The following is a 13299-nucleotide window of genomic DNA, read 5'->3' as shown; positions in this document are numbered from 1 at the left end:
TTTTAAAATTAAATCTCGATTAGTTGAAAGCAAAATAAGCTCTTCTTCTTCATTTAAAGTTAACTCAAATACAGCAGTGTCCGTAATTAGAAATGGGTTACGAACCCAATCAAACTTATTAATATCCAATTCCGGGAAATAATAAACAATTCTCTCCTCTAATGTTGTCAAATGATCAAGAACAATTTGTTTAATAATTTTATACCCGTCTTTAGGAACTGATTCGAACTTTTCTAAATTACCTTCTTGGGCTTTCTTTTTCCATAAAGAAATTTGTCTTTTTAACCCCACCAACTTATCAGTTGAATTTAAAATATTTTCATTTGAACCTTGCATACTTGAATTAATACTGTTAAAAATGACAAAAATATCTGACAAATAAGCAAGTTTCGTTGTCCATGTTAAATCTTCTAATATTTCAACAAATTCAATATTATTATTTTGTTCAAAAAAAGCTTTCATTTCCTTTTTTAATTTTAAAACCCGAGATAAGACTTTTCCTCTGGATAGCCATCTTACTTCAGTATGGAGTAGCAAAGATTCATACTTGGACTCCATTGCTTTACATAGTTCCTTGAATAATCTGTTTTTCAATGGTCTTGATTTTATGTAATTTACCATTTTAACACATTGCTCCAAAACTATCTTTAAATCTGGTGACAGGAACTTTGTTATAAGAGCTTCTCTTCTCTTCGCTTCTCTGCAAAAAACAATGTGTAACTATTATATTTTGATTCAATTCTTTTACATAAGATACAAATCCTTTAATATGCCCGGTCATTGAGGGTGCACCATCTGTGCAAATTCCAATACAAAAATTCCAAGAGACATTTGTTTTTTCTAGATATGAATTAATTACTTCAAAAATATTTTTCCCGGTTGTAAAATTTGACAGCTCCCGACAACATAAAAATTGATTTATAATATCATCTTCATAGATAAATCTAACAAATGCAATTAACTGAGAATTTCCTGTGATGTCGGTGGTTTCATCTATTTGTATTGCAAAAAAGGAATTTTGAAGATTTTTTGTAGTATTCTGCTCGATATTTTCTGATAGATCTTTTATCCTGCGATGTATAGTGTCATTAGAAAGGGGTATTTTGGAAATTTCAACATCGGCTGATTCACCAATCATCGTTTTGACTATTTTACGGCAAGCAGGTAATATAATTTCTTCTGCTAAATTATGGGGCTTCAATTTTACTGCGATCAATTCCGCGATTTCATAAGAAGCAAACTGAGCTTTTTCGGACACACAAAATTGTTTTTTAAAATTTTTTCCTTGTTTTACTTTTGTTGAAAGATACGTTTTAAAATAGTTCTTATCTTTGGTTGATAAAGAGGGATGATTGGTAACCAAGTGACGAAGAAGTTTGCTAGGAACCATAGCACTATTTGATAATTTTAAATTGCATATAATACATTCTGGGACTACTATGTTATTTTCTAACGATGAGGTGAATCCAAATCTTAAAAAATTGTCGTTATATTTTCTAGGAATTATATACTTTTTTAAAATAGAACTATTTTCACTTAAAACAGAGGAACACTCATTACTTTGGTCGTATATGTCATCATTATTGTTACTTGCATCATCATCATCATTATTCTTTTTTTTCTTTATCCATTTGTCCATTTTTAAGGGGTCTGAAAAAAACAAAAAAAATACTGTCAAAAAAATCGAAGAATATATAAATTTAAATTTATAAATATACAAATTCTGTAACCATTTGTAATTTATGAAAATGAAAAATATAACCCTTATGAAGTTATATAACTTTCACACAAATACAATTTTTAATGCATAAAATCGAATTTTATTTAAATAATTGCTGCCATTGTATTCGTGAAACAATTTAGCAGCAAACCTCGGGATTTTTTTAGATATAAACAGCAAACTTTTTTAATTACAGAAATATTCATCGAATGGAATAAAATCTGAAAAGTCTTAGATATTGTAAATCAAAGAATACGTGCATTGCAAAGTCAATATACCTCCTATTTTTTTATCGAAACTACATGCCAACAAATTAATAAGGATACGAATCAAATACTTTTCTAATTTTACAAAGGGTAGATTAGTATTACAATGGAAAATCATGTAAATTTAAAATATCACACAAACAACATGCTCATTTGGAAAAAGACAAGTGTGGTAGACTTGAGACAATTTTTAATACATAAACATGACTTTATCATAATTAGGGATTAAGAAAAGCGTTTTGTAAATTAAATATAATTAGCTGGTTCAATATATAAATATTTACGTTGAATATTTTTTTTGTATATGTGTTATATATATTTTAAATTTTTCGCGGCACATTTTTAAAATCTCGCGGCACACAAAAGTGCCGCGGCACATGGGTTGAGAATCATTGTCATAGACACATATTTATATCTCTGTCGGCTTTACGGAGTCTGGGTTTGAGGGGGCAAAGCATTTTAGGCATTTAGACCAGCCCTTTTTATAAGTAAGTACTCTCAGAAAGATCTACTCGGGCTAATATAACATTATATATTTAATTATTTGGGGACTGCATCTGAAGATCTAATATTGCTTAGGTTAATATTAGGAGCCTTAAAATCGACGGAAGATATAATATATATAAGATAAGGGTCGCCTTCAATCGACGCTATTTGAAATCTTTGGGCGAAGTCTATGTTCTATGTATGTATGACATCACAGCTAAAACGATGATAACGAAAGATAAAAATAAGAATAAATAAAGTAGTAAAATAATATGACATAGAAACGACATTGCCGTATTGAACGATTCAATTTAAAATATTCCTTTTTTAAATTATCAACGCATTCTATTATTGTAATGTAGTTTGTTGTTGCATTTTTAAATTATCTACAGATTCCATGACTTCTTTTAAAATACGTGACATGGTGTTAAATATATTTCCACAGATTAAATATTTAGCTTTCGGACGATTTCATTCGCTCTTTTGAACACTTTTTTCTTACGAGTACTGCTTGAAGAGCTAGATCTTTTTCTATCACAAATAGGAGGTGTTATTATACCTACTAATAGACTAGTACACAAAGCTCAACCAACATAAAAAAGATAAAGAGGTTCGAAAATTGAATTTGATTCCATTCCTATTTCGTGTAATGCTATTATTGCAATTCGGTTCCTTTTATCTTTTCATTATCATTTTAGCTATAAGACATTCATTGCTGGAAATGTCCAGCCAGTGGGCTTCCCCCATAGATTTCCTGTTGGACCGGCTGAAAGCGGTCTGCATCCAGTTTCGTCCAGTTTCGTCCACCTTTTGCAAATATTCATATAAAAATAAAAAATTCCACAAATTAAATGTCATGTCATGTTTTTTTTTAATTGTAACAGTATTTATGGCCAGACTATGTAATGTATAAAACAAATTACGTCACTGGTTTTGTCACAATTTTTGCCTGTTAATGATTACTTTAAGTCACAGTATTTTTTGGTTTAGTCACCGTCTATTATGATTTTTGTGTAATATCCAATCATACAATGTATTTTCTGGTCTAATTACATAGCATTGACGATTTGAAATTCAGTCTTGTAAAGATTAATGTTATTATAATTTATAAGTAACTATAAACGATTTTTAATATTTTTGAGGAAGACTAAATTACTAATTGATTACAAATAAGACCATAGATTCCCAGGTCTTCTTTTAAACAACGTAGTTATATATATGAATGGATGCAGACAGCTTCCAGCTGGTCCTCTAAAGGACCTAAAAGGGGGGTGTATATCCAGCAGTGACGATGGTAAACGGCCTGTGATACACAAGGTTTAATGTCACTTGATAACGGAACCGAACAATTAAATAGGTTGATGCTATCATATTACGGAATAGATTATAAACCATATTGCCATGTTCACATACTTTAAATAATCATATTTTATCTGTAAACTCTAATATAAATCATATAATAATTTGTTTATTTGAAATTTTTTTACTACATTAATTGATAAAAGAAATTTTGCTACGAATAAATACGACTCAAAAATATTTTCTTAATATTAATTACAGTTACGCGATTTCAATTTGAAAAACGGAAAAAACGTTAGTTAGATAACACCCTTTTTTTAAAAAATGGCGACGTCGCTATAAATTATGATGGATCAATTGTTTGCTTGCCGGAACGTGAACAAATTGTTTTTAAATTTGTCGCTAGTGGCGAAAAAAATTAAAAGTCATACGAATTGATAAACCTTAAAAAAATATGCAATTTCATTATTTTTAATTTTTTGTAACGAGTAATGAATTAGCACATTCTTTGAAAAACTATTAAATTTGTCCTCATGGTTATATAAAGACGCAATTATTGAAGATTGGATTGATAAAAAAAACTTACATTTTTGCTAATTTAATAGATAGTTATAACACGGAGAACAATCATTGTATTAAATCAAGATTCTTGATTAAATCTTTTTTCTACTAGTGTGGCGGTTACATTGCTACGAAACTATGACACAAATTAAAAATTAACATTTTTTAAATTAAAATTTATTTAAAAAGAGCAACTGTTAAGTTTCTAGCCAGTTCTTTTTAGCAAATCAGCAATCCTAGCCGTTGGTAGCTAACTATTTATAACTTTTTTACTGTTTCAATTGGTTCACAGCTCGGAATATATAGCAAACTTACTTAATGGGCAAAATTACATTAAAAAAAACCTTGAGGAATTACGTTTTAAAATATAGAACACACCAAATACAATATTAAAGCTTTTTTAAAACGATTAAAATGATCAGACCTTTTTTATTCACTTAAAAAAATTTGAACTTTTTTTTCCAATTTTTTTTTCTTAATAAATTAACCATGTTTCAGTTTGAATGAAGCCATAGATAAAACTTGCTAACCAAAGTTTGCATAGTGTAATAATTTGTTATTTAACAACGAATTAATAACGTGAGTATTTTAAAATCGATACCGTCCTCTTACGTAAGCGCGATTCCGAATAGAATTTTACATTACATAACTTTAATATTATCTGTATTTAAAAATGGTGCACTATCTTATAACATTACAATTTATAAGTAACTATAAACTATTTTAATATTTTTTGTGGAAGACTAAATTACTAATTGATTACAAATAAGACCATAGATTCCCTCTTCTTCTTTTAAACAACGTAGTTTTATATATAAATATATAATATATGAATTACTCCATCTTATAAAGAGAGATATGCTTGAAGCTTCGCTACGAGATCGAATCATAAATGTGAAAATCCGTTGAAGAACCACAGTCAGGAATGTAGCTCAATAAATCGCTTCTCTGAAACAACAGTAGGCGAGGGACATCGCTCGTGCACCCGATGTCTGTTGAAGTTGAAAAGTTCTCGGTAGACTGACGAATAGTGAAGGTTGCAAGGTGTCGCTGGACGCGCGGAACGGAAGACCGGTCATGGTGGAGATCTTTAGAGGTCAATGCCTTGTACTGGTCCTCTATTTATAGCCCATCTGAGATACGATAATGATGATGTATAATTTGAAAAAGGATGTCTTAGATATTTTCCTGTACTGTTTTGATAATCTTTTGGTTAGCACTTACATTCGTTATTGAATCCAGATCGTGGAACTATTTGAAATCAACATATAAACAGACGTCGTTCTGCGTGGTTGATTGGGCGATTTCCATTATTCTCTGTTTACACGCTCAAACGCACACGCATGTGCTGTGATTAAATTATTTATATTTTATCTTTTATTATCAACATAAGCTAACGCACGCTTTGAATACCTGATTTAACCCTTTCCACTCCAAGGCTGTTATGTAGCATCGATAAAATTTAATTGAATTATAGTATCTTGCGATTCTAGAATATGTTTCATTCATTCGTAACTCAAACATTTTAGTAACAAAAATCTTTCCTGTTTTAAAATTTTCCGCAAAAAGAAGTATTACACCATGTCGAGTATCACTCGACAGTGGAGCTTTTGGAACAAAATTATTGTCGAGTGACACTCGACATTGGAGTAGAAAGGGTTAAGGTTTTTTACCTATTGTCTTTGATTTTTGTTCTTTTTTCGGTCATTAAATTCTAACAGAATTAATTCTGTGTTATCTATGTCGTAAAATAGCTTAGATTGTACAGCGTTCGGTAAACTTCAAATATCTTCTCGTTCAATATTGCTTAGTGCCTAAAGACGAAAGTGTGTTACCGATGATGACTTACGGGATGAGTCTCTGGTCCTCATTGGTAAACTCACAGCCACTCCATGAACCATAGAGAAGGCTATGCTCCAGATTACTCTACGAGATTGAATCAGGACTGAGGAGATTCACAACTGAATGTAACTGACGTAGCCTGGATTTTTTTTATTTTATGGCCCTCGCTATTGGGGACCTCTCCTTCCACCCCCTATTTAATTGCAAATAGGGTTTTGTGTTTCTTAATAATTTTTTCACTGGAATCTTTGTTTTCGTTCTCGTCTTCCATAGTACACAATATCTTTTTTTCCTCCTTCTATTATTCTACAATTCCATCTTCCTTTCTCAACCATTCCATTCTTTTCGTACATCTTCAAACACTTCAGTTATCCATTTCTAATACAGTATCACAGTTTTAATTGGTTTAATTATATTTTACATTTTTTTTTAATATCAATGAATCTATTTTAATAACTTTACAATGTTTTATCCACCTATGTTTTGTTCCTGTCTATTGCGTATTGTGCAACTTTCCTAAATAATTTGAGGACGCACTCTCTTTCATCCTTTTCCATTATAATGGAGGCAAGTGTTGCCTCCTCTATCTTTTTGCCTAGCCGGCATTCGGTCTCATATCGGAGCCCTCCAAATGCGGGACATTCTGCTACCACTATAGCCTGGATTGGAAGGTTGAAGTGGCCATAGTGCGCAGACTACAGATCAACTAGAGCAGCGTAGGATATCCAACCACAAGGTGGACAGCCGACCTTGCAATCGTCAGAAGACCCTGGATGCAGACCGCTTCCGGCTGGTCCTATTAAGGATCTAAATATATCCAGCAGTGACGGTGATAAACAGCCTGTGATACACAAGTTTTAATGTCACACGATAACGGAACCGAACGATTCAATAGGTTGATTGCTATCATATTACGGAATAGATTATAAACCATATTGACATGTTCACATAGCTTATATAATCATATTTCATCTGTGAATCGTTATAAATTACACGTTAATTTGTTTGTTTGAAATATTTTTAATACTACATTAATTGATAAAAGAAATATTGTTACGAATAAATACGGCTCAAAAATATTATCTTTATATTAATTATAATTACGCGATTTCAATTTGAAAAAAGGAAAAAACGAAATTTATAACATAAGATAAAAATACATTTACAAATGGATAAGTTAAATAACATCTTTTTGAAACAAATATGGCGACGTCGTTATGAATTATGATGGATCAATTGTTTGCTTGCCAGAACGTGAACAAATTGTTTTTAAATTTGTCGCTAGTTGCGAAAAAAATTAAAAGTCATACGAATTGATAAACCTTAAAAAATATGCAATTTCATTATTTTTAATTGTTTGTAACGAGTAATGAATTAGCACATTCTTTGAAAAACTATAAAATTTGTCCTCATGATTATATAAAGACGCAATTATTGAAGATTGGATCGATAAAAAAACTTACATTTTTGCTAATTTAATAGATAGTTATAACACGAAGAACAATCATTGTATTAAATCAAGATTCTTCATTAAATCTTTTTTCTACTAGTGTGGCAGTACATTGTTACTTTCGTAATGACACAATATGACACAATTTCAAAAAATTAACATTTTTTAATTAAATTTCGTTTAAAAAGAGCAACTGTTAAGTTTCTGGCCAGTTCTTCTCAGCAGATCAGCGATCCTAGCCGTTGGTAGCTAACTATTTATAACTTTTTTTACTGTTTCAATTGGTTCACAGCTCGGAATATATAGCAATCTTACTCAATGGGTAAATTACATTAAAAAAACTTGAAGCATTACGTTTTAAAATATAGAACACACTAAATATAATATTAAAGCTTTTTAAAACGATTAAAATGATCAGACCTTTTTTATTCACTTAAAAAAATGTGAACTTTTTTTACCATTTTTTTTAATAAATTAAACATGTTTTAGTTTGAATGGAGCATATTTGCATAGTGTAATAATTTGTTAATTAACAACCAATTAATAAAGTGAGTATTTTAAAATCGATACCATCCTGTCTTACGTAAGCGCGATTCCGAATAGAATTTTACATTACATAACTTAATTATAATCTGTATTCAAAAATGGCGCACTATCTAATGACAATAAAAAAATACCCGCCAAAAATTATTTCATTTATGTGTTATATTCATATTTTAAATATAAATTTTACATTTTAAAGAGTGATACCTAAAATTTGTATTATAGTCTAAAGGATTCTTAAGTGATGATAAAGCTTGGAAATTTATAGCAATAGGTTAGAATATTTCTGAAAGTTTTTACAAAAACGAAATAACTGTGTTGGGCTCTTCTGACGGTTACTTTAGAACCTAAGAAACGTAGAAAGATGCTTTTAAGAGAAAGCTCGATTTGAATCTATCTATAAGACATATGTCTCCTCAAAAGATTGTCACTATGACTTGTCTTGCTCTACCCGCATTACTGTAACTGACTACGTCGTCGATCGAGGGCTTACCCACGCCGCCATTTTGATTGTTATTTCTAACATAGTGTGATCTGGCATTATTTATACAAGGTTCATAAGAGATCATTATTAATGACCCAAAGTGATAATGTGAATAAATATTTTCTACTTACAAAATAACAACATTACATAAATTCAAAATGAAGCAAGATGACTTGTTAACGACTAGTTCTTAAAATAGCTCAGCTAAAGGAGCATCGTTATATTTTCATACGCATCTCATTTGTTCGAAACGATAGTGTACCCGTGGATACGGCCTCGACAGTACGCGCGCGATGTTTGCCAAGGCATCTCTGGTGATCTTAACGTGGTCCCTCGTCATTCTTCACGATGTCAACTCCGCAAGGATCCTTGGACTCTTTCCACACCCCGGCAAAAGTCATCAGATGGTCTTCGAGCCACTTCTACGTGAGCTAGCGAAACGAGGACACCATATCACCACCGTATCATTCTTTCCACTTAAGAATCCACCCGAAAACTACACGGATGTTAGCCTAGAAAGCATTTCCGAAGTACAACTCGAGACGGTGGATCTATCTTGGTTTGAAACGACTAGTATATTCTCGAAGATTCCACAGTTGTTTAAATTAGTGAGATTGATGTTCGAATTTCAACCGCTAGCGGACAAAGCTTTGGAGATATGCGAGAAGATAGTGAAATGGCAACCTTTAGCTGATGTTTTGAAAAAAGAATACGACGTAATCTTATTAGAAAACTTTAACAGTGATTGTATGCTTGGATTGCTACATGTTTATGGTAATAAAGCTCCGAAAGTAGCGTTGTCTTCATCGAAACTAATGCCCTGGGCCGCGGAAAGAATTGGTCTTATAGAAAATCCTTCGTATGTGCCAGTGAACACAGTAGTCTTCACTGATCATATGACGTATCTTCAACGTTTACAGAATACATTTTTAACCGTGTACTATAAAATATGGTTTTATTACACGGTGCAAGCGGAAGAACGCTCGATAATTGAGAAACAACACGGAAAAATATTACCGGATTTAAGAGTTTTGGGTAAAAATTATTCAGTAACATTAGTAAATACTTTTTATGCGTTAAATGGAATTCGTCCTCTAGTGCCCGCTTTGATCGAAGTCGGTGGCATGCACTTGGATCACACACGAAAAAATATACCGCCAGTAAGTTATTTTGCAACATAAAATTTTTTTCTCTGTTAACAGTTCCAAATGTAATTTAAAATATATATTATCTATCTTTGCAAGGATTTGTTCTGTATGTAAAAACTTTAAAGGGGTTGAATGTATAGCTCATTTGCTCCCTACCCAAAAACTATTAATTTCAGAAATAATGAATAACGTAATGATAACATTAAAGGTTATAAAATTTGGATTATTAAATATTAAAACTAGTTATGTAATAATTGTTTCCAATCTGTCAAAGCTATTACATCTATAACCAATCGTCATACATAAAATCAAAATATATATTTTTAAATGACATTTGTCATGCGTCATCACCACAGATAAAACTAAAACGAATGCATAAATTAAAAAATATATTTTAAAGTAAAAAGTTACAATAATATTGTCAAATGTATATACATAATATTATTTTAAACAATATTACTCTCTTTCGTTCTCAATGTGATTACTTATTATATATTCTGTCTATAACAATAAGGTGTCAATCAATGCGTTGAAATTTAACATCTTTCTACAATATCCTTTAAGTCATATGAGCGCCGTGAATTGTTACGTCTTATTAACTACGTAACTTTTACGTACGTTTTTTGAACGTACGTGAAAAATAAAATTAAAGATTTGAAAAAAAACAATATAGTTCATAATCGCGACTGTTTTAAAAATTTTGCATCTATCTAATATTCTTTTTTATACTGATATCCACCTAAATAAAATTTCAAGTTTTATTTCTAGTGTTATTATATTTTTACACAATAAAAATAACTTTATTTTTTTTTTGCTTTAAACACAAGGTCTAAAAAAATGTTTGAAGAATTATCGTGCCTCTCAAAACAAATAACCTATAAATGCCTGTATATACCTATATATAATAAATCATCTACATATACATATATAAAGATATTAATGAAAATACGCAGTACTTCCGAATAAAACGTAATTATGATTATTGAGATATAAGTTCCGTGGTAGTTCCTATCTTGCTGACCTTACCAGCGAGTTTTATCAATTGTTTTAACAAGATAAACTAATGTATAATATTGTTACGCGTGATAGCTATTCAGAAAATGATATCATTTATATGCGTACAACTATGATATAATAAAAATATATTATATAAATTTTCATATATATTATATATATAAATACATAGCTGTGTACATAATACTGTGATACAAGAGTAATATGATTTTTTAAAAAAATATATAAATTTCTTATTGTTCTTCAAAAGCAATTTCATCTCCTTTAAAGTAATTTCCGTCTTATAAAACGTAATTTGCTAACGCTTTTTCCAATAATCAAAATAGTTGAAATAGTCTTCTTAGTTTCGAGGTAGACAAAGTGACGTTGTTTTTAGCTAGACAGCGTTATTTACCTATTTATTAAGCACCTATCATTAATTATAATCGATTTTAAATAAAAATTAATGACGTTCATTAATTAATTCGTAGATTAACAGAACTTGATAGAAGCAAATTGACAAATTTACGTCTGGATTATCACTTATGAACTACTGTGGTCTTTCATTTAATATTTAGCGCAGCGAAATGACAGATTGACTGACTATTTCACTTGGTTATAAATCGGCTTCACTGCCAAAGTCTTGAACATATGAGTCAGTTAAAGGCCAACTTTCTTTTTTCTTGTTTATTCGTTTAATAATAAATGAAATCTTATTAATTAAGTATCATTTATATATATAAGTTAGTTAAAATAAAAAAAGGAAATCATTTATATCACGCACCGGCGCGAGACTGACACTGCGAAAGGAATTCCCTGTATCAGTGCGGGTCTCGCGTTTTTTGTCACGTGGCGGACTCTTTCTCGTATTGTAGGCGCAATAAAAAAAACTTTTAAAAAATAAAACGAAGTTAAAACATTTATGCGCAATGCAACGTTAACATATTACTTTGAGCGATGCCGGTGTCGTAGTGGCTTATTGCTCGAATGGCATCTCGCGCCGGCGTGTGACCGGCTCCACATCGTACACCCCCGTCTAAGGCAGCTGAGCTGTTAAAAACTATATTCAATATTAATAAATCAAGTAAACGTTCGTGCCTTTTGATAATGTTACAAAACATTATATAACTAATCTAGTCATTAGAAATAAATATTTGAAAGAGTTCATATACTTTAAACTTATGTTTAGATAACTGTTTATCTTTATGATATTTAATTGTGTTAAACATTAACAAATCGCTACTATCCACGCTGTTACGCCTAAACTATGCAAGCAGCTTCATTGGTTAAAAGCATAAAGATCTAAAGCGGTGAACAGATGGGTGGTGTATAGCTCAAATGTTGTCAATTAATGTATGGCATATTTTACCATCAATTTGTTTCAGAAATTATAATGATAATATTGTAAGAAAAGTCGAAGAAGAAGTTTACTATTTTCTCTGCAGACTGTACTGCCTGAGAAATTAGCCTATTTCATTCCGATAGAATTTCAAAGTGATCGCTTTATACTGAATCATTGGAAATATGTGTTAAAGTTTTAACCCTTTCCACTTCAAGGCTGTTATGTAGCATCGATAAAATTTAATTGAATTATAGTATCTTGCGATTCTAGAATATGTTTCATTCATTCGTGATTCAAACATTTTAGTAAAAAAAATCGTTCCTGTTTTAAAATTTTTTGCAAAAAGAAGTATTACACCATGTCGAGTATCATTCGACAGTGGAGCTTGTGGAACAAAATCAGTGTCGAGTGACACTCGACATTGGAGTGGAAAGGGTTAAGGTTCTGTGCTTGACTTGTGATCGTAGGTCGCGGGTTCGATTTACGAAATAGAATTTTATGTAATTCACACTTTTTAAATTAATTATGAGTCATCGCCACTGCTCGCGAACAATCTTTCAGAGGATAGGCAACAGCGTCCGCTCTGTACTTCCTCTGGTAGCCCAGTGATAGAGAACTGAGATTTGCGATAGTAGGGCGCGGATACGTTTCCCGGGATAGTCTCTTATATAATCCAACCTTTGTGGTTTATATAAGATTGCCACTGCTAACAAAAAAATTTGTACAGAATGGGCAGCAGCGTCCTCTGCCTACCCTAATACCAAACTGCAATCGCCAACCCGCCTGCCAAGCGTGGCGATTATGGTATATTCTTTATATATACCTTTGGGAGAGTCCAATGCCTTGCAGTGGGCTTCTATGGGCTGAAACGAAGACGATGAATATACATTTTAATATATTGGTATTTTTGTTACCAATATTCCCCATATACTACTGTAATCTACGAGAAAACAAGTCCAACAGTGGACGTCCTGCGCCTGAAAAGATTATGATGATGATGTTGACCACTGCCTAATGATGTAGTATATAGTTAAAAACTACATAGTTAAGTTTTTAAACACCAATTAAAAAAAAATATTCTCACAAATCTGTCTTACTTCTATTTATTCATCTACGTTCATTCATTCAACCATCCATTCAATAATAAATCCGTACAATTAATTAC

At 31.2% G+C, this 13299-nt stretch overlaps 1 protein-coding gene across 5 annotated transcripts in view; it reads left to right on the top strand.

Moving 5' to 3' along the window:
* Positions 1–13299, top strand: part of LOC137932684 (UDP-glycosyltransferase UGT5-like) — a 73749-nt gene that overhangs the window by 46087 nt on the left and 14363 nt on the right. The window contains exon 1 of one of the 5 annotated variants that reach the window (XM_068776320.1): positions 8812–9811. The exons of the other annotated variants lie outside the window; for them this stretch is intronic. Coding sequence (XP_068632421.1) covers positions 8945–9811 — 867 coding nt within the window. The 5' untranslated portion in view covers positions 8812–8944. Of the gene's footprint in view, positions 1–8811; positions 9812–13299 lie in introns of those variants that run through there. 5 annotated transcript variants of the gene reach the window in all.

The sequence above is a fragment of the Battus philenor genome, unplaced genomic scaffold (assembly GCF_028537555.1).
Source record: "Battus philenor isolate CCGP_79_NKW_IND1 unplaced genomic scaffold, ilBatPhil1.0.hap1 SCAF_12, whole genome shotgun sequence".
NCBI classification, from domain to species: domain Eukaryota; kingdom Metazoa; phylum Arthropoda; class Insecta; order Lepidoptera; family Papilionidae; genus Battus; species Battus philenor.
The sequence above is the reverse complement of the archived record's forward strand: the minus strand, read 5'-3'. Positions and strand labels throughout refer to the sequence as shown.